This window comes from Oenanthe melanoleuca, chromosome 19 (genome assembly GCF_029582105.1).
Source record: "Oenanthe melanoleuca isolate GR-GAL-2019-014 chromosome 19, OMel1.0, whole genome shotgun sequence".
NCBI lineage: Eukaryota > Metazoa > Chordata > Aves > Passeriformes > Muscicapidae > Oenanthe > Oenanthe melanoleuca.
This window is the reverse complement of record NC_079352.1, coordinates 499,343-517,869: the sequence shown is the minus strand read 5'-3', so window position 1 is coordinate 517,869 and position 18,527 is coordinate 499,343. Positions and strand designations below refer to the sequence as shown.

At 49.6% G+C, this 18,527-nt stretch overlaps 1 protein-coding gene across 8 annotated transcripts in view; it reads left to right on the top strand.

Moving 5' to 3' along the window:
• The first annotated feature begins 565 nt into the window (after positions 1–565).
• The window catches only part of SGSM2 (small G protein signaling modulator 2), a 43,803-nt gene continuing 25,841 nt past the window's right edge, over positions 566–18,527 (top strand). For 5 of the 8 annotated variants that reach the window (XM_056506740.1, XM_056506736.1, XM_056506734.1 and 2 more), the window contains exons 1-3: positions 574–709; positions 8,200–8,275; positions 17,585–17,747. In XM_056506740.1, coding sequence (XP_056362715.1) covers positions 653–709; positions 8,200–8,275; positions 17,585–17,747 — 296 coding nt within the window. In that variant the 5' untranslated portion in view covers positions 574–652. Of the gene's footprint in view, positions 710–8,199; positions 8,276–17,584; positions 17,748–18,527 lie in introns of all 8 variants that reach the window. The other 3 variants (XM_056506738.1, XM_056506739.1, XM_056506733.1) reach the window with 1 other exon arrangement.

Here is an 18,527-nt window from a genome sequence, read left to right as displayed (position 1 = left end):
TTTCTATCCGTGTCCCCTCTGTCCCTCTATCCCTGTTCTCCTGTCCTTGTCCCCCATCTCTCTGTCTCCTCTGTCCCCGTGTCCTTCTGTCCCTGTCCCTCTATCCCTGTCCTTGTCCCCCAGCCCTCTGTCTCCTCTGTCCCCGTGTCCTTCTGTCCCTGTCCCTCAGCCCTCTGTCTCCTCTGTCCCCGTGTCCTTCTGTCCCTGTCCCTCTATCCCTGTCCTTGTCCCCCAGCCCTCTGTCTCCTCTGTCCCCGTGTCCTTCTGTCCCTGTCCCTCTATCCCTGTCCTTGTCCCCCAGCCCTCTGTCTCCTCTGTCCCCGTGTCCTTCTGTCCCTCTATCCCTGTCCTTGTCCCTCAGCCCTCTGTCTCCTCTGTCCCCGTGTCCTTCTGTATCGTTCCCTCTATCCCTGTCCTTGTCCCCCTGCCCTCTGTCTCCTCTGTCCCCGTGTCCTTCTGTCCCTGTCCCTCTGTCCCTGTCCTTGTCCCCCTGCCCTCTGTCTCCCGTGTCCCTGTCCCGCTCGCGCCTCTGCCCGCGCACAGCGCCCCCCCGTGGCCGGGCGGTGTCCCCGCCCCGCCCGCTGACGTCACGCCGCGGTGAAGATGGCGGCGGGCCCGGGTCGGGATCTGTGAGCGCCCCGGGCCCGCCAACATGAGCTGCTCGGCGGACGCCGTGAAGGACAGGCTGCTGTGGAACGTGAAGAAGGAGGTGAGGGCGGACTGAGGGCCTGGGGCTGTGCGGCGGGCAGAGCCCCGCGCTCCGGGGTCCGCGGGTCGGACCGGGCGCCGTGTGGGGAACCGCCCTGAGGCCCCGGCGGGGAGCGGGGTTTGCCCGCCGCAGGACGCGGTGTGTCCCGGCGGGGAGCGGGGTTTGCCCGCCGCAGGACACGGTGTGCCCCGGCGGGGAGCGGGGTTCGTGTGCCCCGGCGGGGAGCGGGGTTTGCCCGCCGCAGGACGCGGTGTGCCCCGGCGGGGAGCGGGGTTCGTGTGCCCCGGCGGGGCGATGCTGCTCCCGGACAGCCCCGGCTCTGTTTCTCCCGGATGCCGCTCGTGGGGCTGCTGCTGCAGCATGAGGCTGAAATCAGCTCCCGCTTCGTTTCCCGCGGCTTGTGTTACCCGTAGTACTCGGTTTTTATGACTTTTTCCTTAACTGTAAGCTTTAGAGAAGGGGGGGAAATCGGGGATAAGAAAGGTATTGCTAAGGTGTCTGGATGAGCCGAGCTGCCTCCCGGTGCCAGAGCCGTCGCACCTGTGCCCTGGGAAGGGTTAATTTGGGTGGTTGTTCCTGCACACACCTGTGACATTCCCGGGCTGGGGCAGTCAGAGCCGTGTGTGCTTAAAGAGCCCAACCCCGCAGCTGAGCGGAGGTGTTGGGTCACACTCGCCTTTGGGCTGGTGGCACTTGGTGCTCGCACGGCGCTCCTTGGTGCAGGGATGTGCTCGGCAGGTGCTCTGTACCTGCGGGTGATGCTCCTTGGTGCAGGATGTGCTCGGCAGGTGCTCCGTGCCTGCGGGTGATGCTCCTTGGTGCAGGGATGTGCTCGGCAGGTGCTCTGTACCTGTGGTGATGCCCCTTGGTGCAGGGATGTGCTCGGCAGGTGCTCTGTACCTGTGGTGATGCTCCTTGGTGCAGGGATGTGCTCGGCAGGTGCTCTGTACCTGCGGGTGATGCTCCTTGGTGCAGGGATGTGCTCGGCAGGTGCTCTGTACCTGTGGTGATGCCCCTTGGTGCAGGGATGTGCTCGGCAGGTGCTCTGTACCTGTGGTGATGCCCCTTGGTGCAGGGATGTGCTCGGCAGGTGCTCTGTACCTGCGAGTGATGCTCCTTGGTGCAGGGATGTGCTCGGCAGGTGCTCTGTACCTGTGGTGATGCCCCTTGGTGCAGGGATGTGCTCGGCAGGTGCTCTGTACCTGTGGTGATGCCCCTTGGTGCAGGGATGTGCTCGGCAGGTGCTCTGTACCTGCAGGTGATGCTCCTTGGTGCAGGGATGTGCTCGGCAGGTGCTCTGTGCCTGCGGGTGATGCTCCTTGGTGCAGGGATGTGCTCGGCAGGTGCTCTGTACCTGTGGTGATGCTCCTTGGTGCAGGGATGTGCTCGGCAGGTGCTCTGTGCCTGCGGGTGATGCCCCTTGGTGCAGGGATGTGCTCGGCAGGTGCTCTGTACCTGTGGTGATGCCCCTTGGTGCAGGGATGTGCTCGGCAGGTGCTCTGTACCTGCGGGTGATGCTCCTTGGTGCAGGGATGTGCTCGGCAGGTGCTCTGTACCTGCAGGTGATGCCCCTTGGTGCAGGGATGTGCTCGGCAGGTGCTCTGTACCTGCGGGTGATGCTCCTTGGTGCAGGGATGTGCTCGGCAGGTGCTCTGTACCTGCGGGTGATGCTCCTTGGTGCAGGGATGTGCTCGGCAGGTGCTCTGTACCTGTGGTGATGCCCCTTGGTGCAGGGATGTGCTCGGCAGGTGCTCTGTACCTGCGGGTGATGCTCCTTGGTGCAGGGATGTGCTCGGCAGGTGCTCTGTACCTGTGGTGATGCCCCTTGGTGCAGGGATGTGCTCGGCAGGTGCTCTGTACCTGTGGTGATGCCCCTTGGTGCAGGGATGTGCTCGGCAGGTGCTCTGTACCTGCAGGTGATGCTCCTTGGTGCAGGGATGTGCTCGGCAGGTGCTCTGTACCTGTGGTGATGCCCCTTGGTGCAGGGATGTGCTCGGCAGGTGCTCTGTGCCTGCGGGTGATGCTCCTTGGTGCAGGGATGTGCTCGGCAGGTGCTCTGTGCCTGCGGGTGATGCTCCTTGGTGCAGGGATGTGCTCGGCAGGTGCTCTGTACCTGTGGTGATGCCCCTTGGTGCAGGGATGTGCTCGGCAGGTGCTCTGTACCTGTGGTGATGCCCCTTGGTGCAGGGATGTGCTCGGCAGGTGCTCTGTACCTGCGGGTGATGCTCCTTGGTGCAGGGATGTGCTCGGCAGGTGCTCTGTACCTGCGGGTGATGCTCCTTGGTGCAGGGATGTGCTCGGCAGGTGCTCTGTACCTGCGGGTGATGCCCCTTGGTGCAGGGATGTGCTCGGCAGGTGCTCTGTACCTGCGGGTGATGCCCCTTGGTGCAGGGATGTGCTCGGCAGGACAGACTCCTGCCGCTGTTTTACACAGCGGTGAAGTGAAGATGTAATGCATATCCATCACAGCAGTAACCGGTATTTTGACCTGCCTTCCTGCTCCTTCCCCTCCCCAGTTCACTGCTGGGGAAGTAGCAGGAGCCGTCAGTCAAAGTTCACATGAAAAATTGTTGCTATGGGCAAGGTTCCTGAGCGTGACTCCCGTGTCCTGGCACTCGTTAATGCTGGAATCAGAACACACCAGTGTGGGGATGTGGAAGGGGCAGAGCAGGGACAGACACAGCAAGGACAGTCTGTATGAGGAGCAGCAGGACCGTGTCCCGGGGTGACCCAGCCAGCAGCTGGCTCTGGGCAGGTGCTACCTGCCAGGCCATGAGCCTGCCACTTCCATTAGAAATCTCTGCTTGAGCTAGAACCTTGGAGCTCAGGCTCAAAGTGTAAGCCTTCATTTGGAAGTGGGTGCGCTTGCTCTCCTGAGTAATGCTTGAATATATAAATAAATCTGATAAATGTTTTCCAAGTGTGAACGTTGCAATCTTGTGCTAATGCATGAGATGGAAAGTGAAATGGGTTTTCATGATCTAAGCCAGTTCAAGCTGAGAAGTAGTAGTGGGTAATTAAAAAATCTGAGGCTAATTTGTTTTTAAAGTCTCTAAAATGTTTTTAATTGGACTCTGGTTTTTAAATTACTTGATAAATGCTTGAAAGTGTTATTTGTACCTTCTGTGTCATCTGCATTTTTGTTTTGTCTCTGATTTGTTTCTTCCTTCTCTGAATCCTCACCAGTGCTCTTTTAGAGCACTTACAGTGGCTTGGCTTTTTTGGGGTTGGCAGGAGCTTTCCAGCCTAAAGTAGCCGTGAGAGCGTTTGTTGATGATAAGCAGGTTGAGGTAACACCCCTCACCTGTGCCCTCACAGAGCTGTGGAAGGGCCCCTGTCTTGCCCACAGTAAGAAAATGGCTCAGGAGGCAGATGGAGATTTGATTTGTCTTCAATAATCAATTGACAGAGGCAGGAATTGAACACAAGCCACTGGTAACCACCCACCAGATGATGCTGCCCTTAATGACTGCAATTAACTTTTTCCAATAGAACTTTCAACCTCATTTTTTATCATGTGTGACTTCACACAGCCACTTCTGCCTCCTTGCTGTGTGGTGGGGGCTTGCTGGGAAAACCTCCTCCGTGTCCGTGTCTGTTCTCAGAGCCCTGGTCCCCTTCTCTTGTCCTTTAAACCCAGACTCTTTCCTGTGGAATTATTTTCCCATAACCTCAATAACCAAAGGAGTTCATAGGCAGCAGATTCTTTCTGTGGGTTCCACCAAGCTGTTAAAATTCAGTTGTCTTTGCAAAGTATAGAACAGTCATCTCCAAAGCGACTTGGTGCAAAGTGTCTAGTTTATTTTGCCTCAGTCTCTCAGTTAAAACTTCTGTATTTTTCCTTTGGGAAATTTAATGCTGTTTGCTTTTCCTCAGATGGACTTTCAGTTGCCATTGGTAGGGAATGTATTTTGTTGGCTCTCACAGAAAGGAAGACATGTAATGTGTTTAGAAAATGTAACTGCTGGGATTCATGCTGAGGCCGCTTGGAAGTTCACGTTTCAAGCATTTATCTCTCTCTGCAGGAAAATCTGTTGTGACAAGCAGACTCATAAAACAGGCTTTTTTCTCTGGCTATTTCCTTTTGCCTCCTGAAATGGAGGGTTTTGCCATTTCTGGATTTAAACAACACTTTCTAGCTGTGAAACAAACAGGATAACAATAACCTTAGCAGTTCTACCCTGAACGATTTCAGAGCACTTCAGAAACTCAATTGCTCAACTTGCAACTGAAATGTAAGGACTTCTGAGCAGAAGTGCAATAGTTATTGAACAGCTTTTATTACACTACCAGTCTTTCATCAGGAGGAAGGAGTCAGTGCAGCAGGAGCTGTCAGTAAAGGAGCTGAGCAGTAGCTGCACAAACTAAAGAAGACATGGATGCTGGACATTAGGTTTTCTCATTTGAGGAAAAAATGCTGTAGGCTTTAACTGTGTTCCTGGTTATTTTGGTATGTTATGAGCATTCTTCTTTACCATTTTTTAAGTTTCCTTATAATAAAATTTAAAAAAATTAAACATGAAGGCATTTCTCTTGTGTATTTCTTGAGTGAAACTTAATAAATAATCCATGTATTATGATGTTTGTTTGGTGTTTGCTTCTGAAAGTTTTGGCCCCTGTAGGATGTGGGAGAAATTGAGAGCAGCAATCCATTAGCACAGGCTGTGGGAGCAGCCCTGGCCCAGCTGGAGGCTGCAGCCCTCCATCCCTTGCACAAACACAGGGACAGGCTGGTTCCTTCCTTGTGGGGGTAGATGGGTGGCTGTGGGGGCAGGTCCTGATGTTTCTGTTAATGAGATTAATTTGCAGTTTGGTCAGGTCTGCTGGTAGCTGCTAGTGGGTGTGTGTGGAGGCTTGTGCTCAAAAAGCTCCATTGTCAAGTGCCTCCCAAGTTCAGAGACAAAGCAGCAGAATTCCTTATGAAGAGCTGTGCAATATTGCAAGGGAATAAAGGAAACAAGCAAAAAAAAACCAGCTTGTGTTCCATTTGATCAGAAACGCTTGCTTTAGCTCCTTGCCTGGAGCATCCATGAATTACGTGGCAGTGAGGGATGACGTGGGATTGAAGAACACTGCATTCCAGCTTTTGAATCTTCTCATATCCTGTATGTGCCTTAAAAATATTTTCTAATAACATTCAGTCACTCTCCAGAAAATGCAGGGAGCTTGCTTGGCATCTGGTGGCAGTGGGGAACACACGGAGCTCCTGCTCTGTGTCCTGGGCTCTGACGTCTCCTGAGAGACAGTGGATGGTGCTGCTCTAGAAGAGTAGGATTAATTATTGAATCTGAAACCCTTTTCTTTCTCAATTTTTATACACTTAAAATTTTTGTTGACTGGGGTCTAAGTAACATACTGAGCTGATTGGGGTGTTCCTGGGAAATGTGTGGTAGCAATGAATTGGCTGCTGAGCACTTGAGCTTTTGTTCCTCAAAGAGACTCTTCTTCCTCCCAGTTCAACTGGCTTTGAGTTCCAGTTACTGTTCTCTGGGATGCTGAGACTGATTTCATGGTCTGTAGTCCTGAAGTCGTGTGTGTGGCCTTGAGTGCTATGTGCACAGGCTGGTGTGACTCCATGCCAGCATGGTGGCTGTGCTGCACCCAGGCAGACTCTCTGTCTTCATGCCAGTGGTACATCAGCCCTGTCCTTCAGTGAATAAAACTGTGCCAAAGGGCTTGCTGAGTACACATCCAGATGTGCCCATTCATGAGACTTCCTCACACCTCTGCTTCCTCCTTGATACCCTCTTACTCCTTCAGCTGCTTCACTGGGAGGTCCTAGTTCAAACAGCCATGTCAGAAATGCCATAGGAAAGAAACAAATTGCCTGGCTCAAAGTTTGTGTTGTCAGGCCTCAGGTGTGAGCAGTGAGCCAGGTTTTATAAAGTGCAAAAGATCTGTTTTGAAGGCCTCAGCTATAAAACACGTTCTACTTTCAAAGCCTCTTACATGTTTGCTTTTTCCCCTCTGTTGCTTTCTTTGCAACTCAGAGGGCTCCTCTTTGATAAAGAGCACAAATTCTGGAGGATCCACTTGATCCAGAATTTGGAGTGAGGCAAATGCCATGTGTTGAAAGGCTCGTGCAGCAAGTACCAGAGCTTCAGCCTGCTGCCAGCAGGGCTGGGGGTGTAGGAGTGGGCACAGAGGCCCAAGATGATTCCTGGGGGAGGGGAGGTTTAATTACAGCATGCAGAATTGGTCTGGCAGATGGTCTTGCTGAGGAGGAAGCCCTTCAAACTGGAGAAGGCACCTCCACAGGCAGCTGCAGAGCCCAGCTGTCAATGGAGCACTGCACCTGCAGCTTCTCCTGGTCCAGTGCTGGGTGGGAAAGCTCAAAACCTTGGGACCTGTCATTGCCATAAAGTGGTACCCAGGTAGCTCTGGATGTTGGGAGAAGAGAGTGTCTTCTGCCATGGTAGCACTTGTTTTCATATATTGAAAGTGAATTGGCATATGTTTAGTCAGAGTGTCATAACGCTGTAATTGCAGCTCACAAATGAGAGAAGGCAAAAATGATGGTTGGTTTGTATATGGAAGAGAGCAAGCTCTCCACGGACAGGAGGAAATGAGTGTCTGATAAATGGGTTGGTGATGAGTTGGAAGCCAGTGAGGTTTCCTGTGGTGTCAGCCTGAGGAAGCCATTGGGGACATTGGGGAGGAATCACTGGCAGATGAACGGAGAGTGACTACAGCCTCTTGCCAAGAGCTTAGTTGTAAGAATTGTCTGTTGCTTCTTTAATTTTTGGAAGTCAGTAATTTGCAGTGATTTCCCTCTAGAGCTTGACGCATCTTGAGCCCTGAAACTGAAAAGAAACTTTATTTTAAATCATTAAAAAGTGTGATAAGTGTAATTTTATTTGCTACAATTGTTAAATTGTGTCTTGAAGTGAAAACTGAAGGCACAACCTTCTCTGTAGGTACTGTAATAATTATGTATACTGTCTGGTGCAACAGAACTTCCAAGGCATGGTTTGTAATTGCTGTGGCGTGTTCTGAGCTTCCCAGGTAGGGGGAAGTGGCCCTGAACCTCTCTGGGAATGTGTGCCTCTGTCACTCCCTGTGCTTTGTGCTTGAAATAGAGCAGGATGGCACAAGTGGAAATGGGACATAGCAACACAATTGGTTTCATGAGCAGAAGAGACTGTGTGAAGGCCAAGGATGAATCATATAAAAACTCTTTCACAGCTCTTTGGAACTTAATGCTGGATAAGTTTTTTGGAGGGTACTCTGGGCACGCTGAAATCTGCCTTTTATGGGGGCACACCCCAGACAGACCTGTCCTTGTTCTGCCAGAGGTTTCCTCAAGCCATGACAAGCCCCTCAGGTTTGTTTGTGCTTCCCCTCCTTAAATCCATTCTTCCCTGCAATATGTGATGAGTTGTTAGTCTGTTGGTGAGGGGGAATGGACAGGCAGTGGTTGAAACTGAAACTGCCAAGTGCTGTGCTGGTTTGGTTGGGATCATACAGTCATTTCTCTCTGTTCATTTTAGGTAAAGCAGATCATGGAAGAAGCTGTCACCCGGAAATTTGTACATGAAGACAGCAGTCACATCATCGCCTTATGTGGTAAATGTCATGTGGGAGAGCTAACACTACCTAACCTTACTTTTCCTCTAGACATTGCTTTTCTCTGCTGTCAGTGGTAAATGCAGGGGTTTAGATATTAGAAATCACAGTGTTCAGACCCATTTCACCTCTACATTTGCTACATGCATGTTTACATTACAAATTGTAAAGTAGCTCTCACTACAATGTCATTATCTGAGCAGGAGGCCTTGCTGCAGGCTGGCTGTATGTTCCAGGGAGCTCCCAGTGTGCTATGCCTGGTTCCTGTTCCTGGAATCCTGTCCTTGGAGCTCTGCTGCATTGTTGCTGTAATGGGGAGTGGGGTGGCAGCTATTTCTGTTAGACTCTGCTTGGCCAAAATTAGGAATAAAGTCTTCATACTTGTCTTGTCCTCCTACTGTGATTCCAGCTGGTTTTGTGTTCTGAATTCTTCATAATCTGAAGAACTAATAACTGCACTGAGCTGCCTCATTATTGCCCAGCAATCCTACCTGTCCTAAGGCAGGACTCCAGCCTGCTGCTGCTCTGAACAGGGGCCTTGATTAACTCCAAACCAGAAGAAGGTGAAGCTGAATGTTCTGTTTTTACTTTGGCTGGTTGAATGGAGAAATCCCTTCCAGCAGATTTGGCTAACAGCTCCTGGCTGCTGCTCTCCTGTGTGTGCAGTTCTCTCCCCCACTCTGGTTTCATGTGACTCTTCAAGAGGTTTTTCCCTTCTATTTAAAATTAGATTGGTTCGGTACATGAGTCATTTTTGGTGAATCTTTGTTACAAATATAGAATTCTTGTGAATCATTTTACTCTCCTGCTAGGCTGCGTTTAGCAAGAGTCTCTTAAATACATGATGGCTGCTTTCAGGGTCACTCTACATCAGTAGCTGCCCTAGGTCACCTAGGTGGCTGAAGGTGCCAATTCAATGGCATGTGCCCCTTGTCCTGGAGGAAATGCTCCAGCTCAGTGCCAGCCTTGCTGGCCTGGAGGAATGGTGCCTCTGTGCAGGTCAGCTGTGCTCATCCAGCAGGAGGGTTTGTAACCACGAGGACTCTGCTCCAGTCTGTGGTCTGTCTGGCTGCTCTGGGAGAAGAAAAGCAGTGCCATGTTTTCATCCTTGGGAGAAGCAGTGAGTGCAGAAGATTCTGTATTTGTTCCCAACCTGAGTTACATCCCAGGGGCTCCATCCTCCCCTCTGATTTCTGGGTTTTCTGGCTCTGTGCTTCAGAGCCAGCAGCTGTATTTGGCCTGTGCCTGATGTGTGCCATTGTGGGACAGAACTCTGAGTTCCTCTGGGCTGTGGGTTGCTGTGGAGCGAGTTCCACTGCTGCTGTGTGGCCATTCAGGGGACAGTGCAGCACTGCCAGGGTGTTTGGAGCATCTCCAGTGCCTGGTGCTTGTGCTGCCTGTGGCTGTGGCAGCCTGGGCTGTGAGAGAGGTTTCCTTGGGAACAGCAGTGACGTGGGGCTCTGAGCTCTGAGCTCAGTCTGCAGCAGGGCCAGGGCTCTGCTCCCACACCCTCCTGCCCAGTGCCTGGAGCTGCTCTCCCAGGAGCTGCCCCTTCCCCTGCACTTCTCCCATTCTCAGGGACATGTATCATCAGAATATGTATCATATCTCTGTTTCTGCAGTTACCTGAGGTGTATCTACAGGGTTTCCAGTTCAGCCCATTACACCTACAGCATTTGTCCAAAGCTGCCTGCACTTTGCTAAGCCTTTTCTCTGTGGCTTCCCATCTTTAGTCTGACAGTAACATGCTGCTTGAAGCAATTAACAAACTTGTTTAAGTCAGCTTCATACTGCAAGGTTTATTCATGGATGCCTCTGACATGGTTACCCAAGTGATCTCTATATTTTCAGTATCTACTTTGAAATGAGTCTCAGTAGTTTGTTCTCTTTGAATAATATTTTGAATGAATTAAATGAAATAATCCTGAATTCCCCATTCCATAAACTAATTGCTGTGGAATTCAGGTGGGTTATGGAGAGTTGGTGTGTGTCACAATCAAATATATGTTGTTTAGGTGTAAATCCAGCATTCCAGCTTGGCAGAGGGGATATACTTACTTTCTTTTGGGGAAAGGTTAGTAGTAAACATGAGCAAAAATAGTAACTTGGGCACTGTTAAACATGCAGAATTTGGCTTTTCATTGAGATTTCAGTTCAAATTAAGGCAGGGATGAACTGCACTGGAAAGCTTTTTTTTTGGCCTGAATAATAAACCTGCTACCAGTAATTAAACCCGTTAATTAAAACGTGTAAAATCCCTTTGTGGCTGGACTGAAAAGGCCAGTTCTGATTTGAGCTGCAGAATGATATTTAATGGACTTGGGGCTTCTTGTAAACCTTGTTTGAGGATGGAATTGCATTTGTCCCTTGGGATGTGAGGGACAGGAGGGAGCTGGGGGATTCCAGTGCTGTTCCTGGGGGATGCACCTGAGCTGTGCAGCCCTGGCTGGGTTTATGGCAGGGGCATCACCAGGTCCTTTCCTGTTCCTGCATCTGAACTCAAATCCTGGAAGACATTGAGGCTCTTCTATCAAAGAAAACAAACAAACAAACAAAATTGCCATCTTCTTTTTGTTTTCTTGATGCTTTGTAGCTTTTTTGGTATACTTTGGATGCTTGACATGTGCTATTTTTTCCCATCTTCAATTACTAATATTAAATTTACCACCATTGTTGGTTACACTCCTTCACTTCAGAGGCAATTTGAAGTATTTGTTTTTCCTTTTCTTCAGTGTCATTGAATAATCTTTGCCTTCCAAATCTGTTCTAAAATTGTGTTTAGATGAGACTTACAGACCAGAAGTGCTTTTCCATTTTTGAACCCAAGTAGAAAATGTGCTGTTTCTGGGTGTTACATTACTGCTCTATCCTGATGGATTTGTTGAGGATCTTTGCTGCAGACTCTGCAATTCCAGGTGCAGAGGAGAGGAGCAGAGAGCCTCTCCTAGAGGATCTGAGGAAGCTTGGCTGGCTCAGCCCAGGGGGATGAGCCAGTCCCCTTGATTTAGCTGCATTAACCTCAACTTTCTCTTTTTCCACCCCCATTATGCATATTGCTTTTCTTCTCTTATTAACTGCTGAAAATGACTGTTTTTTTCCTGGGTAATGCTGTGTTTAAATAACACAGATCTTAAAAAAAGAAGAACAAAGCCATGTCACGATCTGTCCAGTCATGCACTGGGAAAGGTGACAGGGTTTGACTGCAGAGCTGGATCTGGATATTAACTGAAGGTGTTTGTATGGGGTCTGTGACAGCTTTAGTCATGTGTGCAGCCCTTCAAACAAAAGAAGGATGTGGTGCCTGCCCGGGGGAGCTTGGGAGATAATGAATTCCCATTAGTAAGCAGTCCTTGGTGCTTTCTCTGTGTGAATAATACATCAGGGAAGTGGCCTGAGGCGTTTAGGGGACATCTGCCGAGCCAGGGAGAAAGGACACTTTCCTGAGCACAGCCCGGTGCTGGCTTGCCTACTGCCAGTGCAGTCCTCTGAAAGCTGAGCAGCCTGTGCAGCCTTTGGTGGTTCTGGACGTGGTGCTTGAGGATGTCCATGCACAGACAGATCCATGCAGTGCTGTGAGTGCCCTTGGCCAGCTCTGCAGGTCCATCCTCCTTCTCTGGGGGTGGCTCCCAGCTCTAGCAGCACGATGTGCCAGGTGCCAGGGCAGTGTTGGCATACTTCTTCTTCTCAGAGCAGTTTCTCTTGTGTGCTAAGTTGTACAGCAGCTCTTTCAGCTTCCCTGCATTTCCTTCACTCAGAGACACTCAAATGCAGTCTTGACTTGTGCCAGGCTGTGGCAGGTCAAAGCCTGACTCCGTGGCTGCTTTTGTGAAGCACTCCTGAGCTGGCATTTGTGTCTTACACTTCTGCTCTCAAGCTCCTGCAGGGTCTGTGTGCATCAGGACTGCGTGAGCATTTATTGTTCTCAGAAACAGAGCAAGGAGAGCTATCACCCACAAGTGCTTCTGAGATCTCGTGCTTCAGGCTGTAATTCCACACTGGAGATCTGCTGTGTGGGCCCCATATCCATCCATGCAGCTTCCTTTCACAGAGCCCTGGGGCATCTAGCCTTGGATAGTCATCAGTGTAAGATGCTTCCTTCTTCAAAAAAAAGAGGGAACTGTTATTTGAAATAGCTCTGTGTCACTGAGTATCTGTTCACAGCAGAAGGACTGGTGTGTTCTGAGAATCAGAGTGGCTCTTGGGTCCTCTTCACAGTTTAGAGGCAATGCAGTGTATGACAGGATTGTCATTAATGAGTGTGCTAAACACTTACTGAGATTGAGCTGTCTATGGAACACTTCAGCAGTTACTGTCCAGCTTCCTAAGGCTGATGAGTGCTCCATTCATTCTGGAGGAGGGAGGCCAGAGGAAAGCACTTGTGTGGCTGGATTTTCTCTTGTGTGACTGGATTTTCTGGAGGCACTTGAGGTCTGATAAGATAATGAATTTTAGGGCCTTGCATGTCTGTAGGAGCACAATCAAAGAGCTTCAGCTGAGGTCATGGATGAGTCTCCATCCATGCTGGCAGTGGAAAAGCAGGAATCCTTGGAACATGGAGTATGGTTGGTAACTCCTGGAGACCAGGAGATATCCAGGGTCCTTTGGGGTGGGTTGGTGTCTGAGCTGCAGGAGTGCCTGGCAGTGCTGGTTTAGTCCCACTGATGACCCCAGGGTTAACCACAGCACAGGGCTTAGCTGGGAGGCAGTTTCCTTCACTGGGCTTTGCATGACTTCTTATCCCATTCTGCACAAAGTTAATTGTGTTTGAAAGAAAACACAATTTGGTTCCCCTAATTTTCAGCTGGAGTGAGAGCATTCCAATTCTTCTGAAAAACAGCCCCATTAGGAAGAGATGTCTTATGCTTTGGGGGTTTTGGCTGATTGCCTTGGGGCTTCTAAATAGCACCATGTTCAGATTTGACAGAAAACAAAGAATTCAGTTTTCTCTCTTTTTTCCTTAGCTCACAGAAATGTAGCTTCTGTAGAAACAGATGTAAATAACCATTGCCCAACCTGACAGTTTATCATCTTAATTCTTTTGGCTTTCTACCCATGGCATTGATATTTAAAAAAAATGAAGATAATCTGCTGTGGAAATGTAGATCTCTCACAAACAAAACACAAATCTCCCTGTATTACTGCTCCTATTTGGGAAACAAACATTTTCAATGATGAATAATGCTTTAAAAAGTAGTTTACAGAGATTCTACCTCACTTGATAAACACATTAGCCCAGAGAGTGTACCAGAGATGATCATAACTGGGGGGAGGCAAATATTTTTTCATGCACATTTAGAAGGTTTTTGATTTTGCTCCAAAGATGATGCTTAAATTAATGAGTGGTGTGCTGTAGTGGGGAGGAAAAAAACAGAGTGAATATTAGTTCTGATGTGAAATGAAAGAGTTTTTGAACTGCATGTGTTTTTAGCTTGAGAAGTGAAATAAAATCTTTTTAGAGAACTCTGCTAAACATTTTGCTTTGATCCTGGGCCATCAGATTGCATAATTTTTAATATTTAGAGAAACTTCAGTAGTTTTGATTTACCCTTAACAGTGTGTAATGAAAACACTTACATTTTCTAAAGGATGCTGAGGTCCTTGAAACTCAGTGATTATTATTTTAAAAAGGAGCAGTCACCAAATTTCAGCCCTGAAGATTCCAGCCACTTTAGAACTGGGAATTGTCCATTTGGATACCTTTTTTAATTATTATTTTTTAGGGAATTATGGGACATAGGATGTTCTGTGGCACAGCCCAGCACAAGCAGGTTGGCACAAGCAGGTTGGCACAAGCACAAGGGCAGAGGGGCAGGTTTGGGTGTGTCCTGTGCAGCCCTTTGCTGCCAGCTGGCACTCAGGTACTGGTGACATGGCAGGCTGGAGCTTGGCAGCAGAACTGGTTTCAGACTGGGCAGATCTGTGATCAGCAGGATAAAGCAACAGCAGCTGGAGATCGTGAGCATCTGATGGCTTCTTGATCATCCTCCTCTCTTCACTTGTTTTTAATTTCTTCAGCCTCATGGATTCAATTCCCTGTGCACAGTTTCCATGAAAACAAGGTATTTAGCTGCAGTATTTCTTCCTGTCTAAGGAAAATCTCATCTGCTAAGTACACCTCATAAATAATCCTTCCACAGGCCTTCTTTTCTCTGCTTGCCACCCTTCCAGCCCCAGAACTCTCATTTCACAGTCCATTAAGACATGTCAGAATTTTCATAGAGGCAAGAAAGAACCAAACCAAACTTGTTCACCTGACCTTGGAAGAAGTAGCAGTGGTGGAGTCATAAAAAAGTGACATTTTCTGAAAGCTTGGTGGGCACTGTGATTATTTGAACTGTAAATCAATAACATATCTGCACTTAATTAAATTCAGCAGTCAATACTGCAGAGAATGTTCCTCAAAACTGTCTGGAGTTAATGAATTTTTAGATGGCTGCTGTTAACTGAACCATACAAGGGAGTTACCTGAGCTGATTTATTCCCAGTGCAGAGCTGCTCTTGCACTCTGTGCGTGAAGAGTTGCTGCCTTTTTATCTGCTCAGTTTTTGTATGTGTTTGCTGTAGGTACAGTGACAGTAGGCAGGCTTGGGGTCACACTGGGCTGTGCAGTAGTTACTTACCTGTGTGCACACATTCCTGTAACCAGTGGACATGTGTATAACCTACCTGTGTGTACACAGAACCACCCAGGGACGATTTTCTGATGTTACCAGTTTCTCCAGGGAACACCTGGTTCTGGTTTATCAAAATGCACCCCTCCAAGGTGCTCCCATGTCCTTGAACAGCTTCTGCAGCTTGAGGTGACTCTGTGCCAGTTTGCTCAGGATGTGTTACTTTTCCTTCCTGGCTGAGCTTGGCCGTGGGCGATGCTGGCAGGGTGCAGTGGGATCCGTGCCTGCCTGGGACACAGAGCCAGAGGAGAGCCCTGGGGACTCTGCCAGGAGCTGCTCCCTCCCTGCTGTGCTTTGTGTGTGAGAGGGGTCCCTTCCTGCTGGCCTGGCCCACCTGGGTGGCACCCACACGTCCCCTGGGTTGGAATGGGATGGCATCTGTGTTGCAAGATGAGCTGCCCTGCTTGGATGTTCTGTAGTTTAACTGGATAAAAGCCACAGTGTATTCAGCACATTCAGCACAAGCACATTCAGATCAAGTCAGATGTGACTGCATTCCAGCTGTTCTGGAACAATTCTTGTAGAAAGGAGCCTGGGGAGGAGTACTGACAGCCAGTGCTGTTAGTCTCAGTCTGGGGGTGAAGTGTAGGGCAGAGAGTGACCTGAGGGACACACGGGTAACCTGCCCCCCAATCCAAGGGTGCCTTACACATAGACCTGGACATGCATTAATCTCTTTGTGAGACAATCCTGCAGCAAATTCCTTGCAAATGACCCCTACATGTGTTATAGGCAGTTGGGGACTGATCTTACCCAATTTCTTGGGATGAGAAAAGTCGCAATGGAATAATTAGATATTGGGGCCCTAGGGACAGTCACTGGGGAAATTGCCCTCAGTGGCAGCTGCAGTATTTATTAATAATTAAAGCTGTGCCTGCTGTGCTTTTCACTAATTTTGTTTCATTAATATTTTATTGTTTTAAAGAAATAAAAAAAAAAAAGCAGTGAAGGTGGGAAGAGAGCCTGTTTCCTAAGCAACAGCAATGCACTTCTTTGCAGTTATTTTTAAAGGCGGGTTGCTTCATTTAAGATTTGGAATCAAATTGCTGCAATGCTCCAGGCATCCAGAATGCTGCTTTTCTTTTTTTCTTTTTTTCTTAATTTCTAATTGAAAGACAGAGCAAAGCAGTTGCTGGGTTAAGAGCTGTTGTGATGGCTGCTAGACAGGAGCTGGGCTGTGCTGTGAGGAACGTCCCGGTGCTGTCACCCTCCCTGTCCCCATGCCAGCCTCTGTGGCACTCCCTGCAGGGATGCTCCTTCCCAGCAGTGCAACCAGCCTGGCTGCAGAGATGTGCTCAGCGCTGGGCTGCTGCTCCTGCCCACCACAGGCTCTGCCTCTGCCCCCATGGCTGGGCTTGGATGGCAGGAGGTGTTCTGATGGATCAGAGGGGTCACTCAGGGATGTGCCTGCATGTCCTGCTCCTCCTCCCAGGGACCAGGGTCCTGCACAGGCTGTTGTGCCCGAGGAGTGCTTGACTCCTGAGGCAGCCCTTCTGCCTGGCAGTGCCACCAGCATAGCAGCAGCACCACACCTGCTGCTCTGTGGCTGTGTCAGGCTCCTGTCCTGGGCACACAGGAGTGTGCCAGAGCTGAGGCCACAGGCACTGCCCCAGGGGCACTGCCCCACTGCCCCTAGGGCAGCTCAGGCTGGCTCTGCTGCCCCTGGGCTGGGGCTCCTCAGGGCTCAGCAGACCCGAGGTGTTTGGGTGTGCCCCCAGGTACTCAGCATAGTTCTCAGGGCCCCAGCAGTGAAGACAGGTCTTTTTCAGATGCAGGCTTCCAGGAGCCTTCAAGTACAGTGAAGAGAGGAGTGTTCAGGAAATGCTCAGCACCTGACGGAGTTGGGTGTAAAGTGCAACAAAGCACTGCCTTGCCTCCAAAAGAGCTGCGAGTGTCAGAGCAGATGGATGCCATGTGGTACTGGCAGCAGTATTAACATGGCAGGGGGAGTGTGGTGTCCCCTGGGCTGCCTGCTGCCCCCCAGCACAGAGAGCCCTGCCCAGTGCTGTACTCAGAGTCCTGTGAAGGCTGCCCTGCCCTGGGCACACACCTGGCACACAGAGCTGGGTCTTTCCCCTTGCCTGTGAATGAACTGGTCTGTTCTTCTTCTTCCCTTTGTATGACTCTGTGAGTCATCTGCAGTCTCACTTCAGAAGCTAATAGACAAGGAAGGCTAATTTTTTGTTTTGATTTGTTTTCGGTTTTTTTAATTTGCATTTCTCATTTCCTTTCCCTGCAGCAGGTTACATGAGACCTGGATAGATTTCTGCTGCAGTCTTGCAGGGCTGGCATAGTGCAGTTCAGTGCTTTACTGGTACCATCAGGCCATGTTAGTGTGGTTCTATGTAAAGTGGGATGAAAACACTCAGAGAGTATCTCAGAGAGATTCCAGTTCATTTATATACTGCCATTATCTCATTTATATACTGCCATTATCTGTGCTTTACAAGGTGTTGTAGTTGCAGGTTAGATGCTCACACCATCCAGTTCTGAGTTGTCAGTCTGTGCCCCCAGCTCTGCCCTTGCCCCAGTGCCCAGTGGCAGTGAGCAGGTGCTGCTGGCTGAGCAGCAGCAGCAGCAGCAGCAGCAGCAGCAGCAGCAGCAGCAGCAGCAGCAGCCTTGCCTGTCCCTCCTGCAGGTGTGGTGGAGGCGTGTCTCCTGCACATGCTGAAGCGCAGGGCTGCCGGCTTCCTGCGCACCGACAAGGTGGCCGCGCTCTTCACCAAGGTGGGCAAGACCTGTGCCGTGGCTGGAGACGTCTGCAAGAAGGTGCAGGAGCTGCAGCAGCAGGTGGAGAGCAGGTGAGGCTGGGCTCTGGGTGCAGGGTGTGTGTGCATGGTGGGACACAGGCTGAGCAGGAGTGCACAGGGCCTGTCTCAGCCTGTCTATGGCTCTTGTGTTTGTTTGATCATGCTGGCAGTGAGCAGAGGGACAGAGATGGGCAGCTGTGGCTTTGGTGTTTCATTTTGCTTTCCAGTACAGCAGAGGAGCACATTCAGCCCACACACAGCAACAGAAGTGACTAATGACTGCTGGTTGCAGAGGGCTCTCGGTCAGGGTATGGGTGGACCAGCTTGGACTGTTGGTGGGAAGGGAGGGGGTGGAGGGAGGAACTCAAGAACAGACATACTGAAAAGTCGTTTTGGAATGCTCCTGCCAAACCAGGAACAAATTTGTAGGTATTATAGGAGAAACTATTAAATTAGTGGATATGAAGAGTGATGGGAAGAAGGATGTTATAGAAAGCTGTTCAGTACATACTGGACTTAAGCACAACAGAATCCTGGAGTCAAGGACTTGAGGTTACTGAAAGCCTGAGACTTCTTGCAGGTGGTGAGTAGCAAAGTTAAATTTTCCATGTGGTTCTGTAGATGGAATCACAGTGCATGAGTGTCTTGTCCTGTAAGCTCAGGGCAAGAGTATTTTTAATTCTGTTTGTAGGCACTGCTGAGTCCTAAGAGCTCTTTGCACATCATAGGAACTTTTAGCCTCTGATCAATTTGCTGTAAGAAGGGCTTTACTGAGAGAGCTTGTCTTCAATTATTGACAGTTATTTAAATAGCTTATAAATAACTTACATT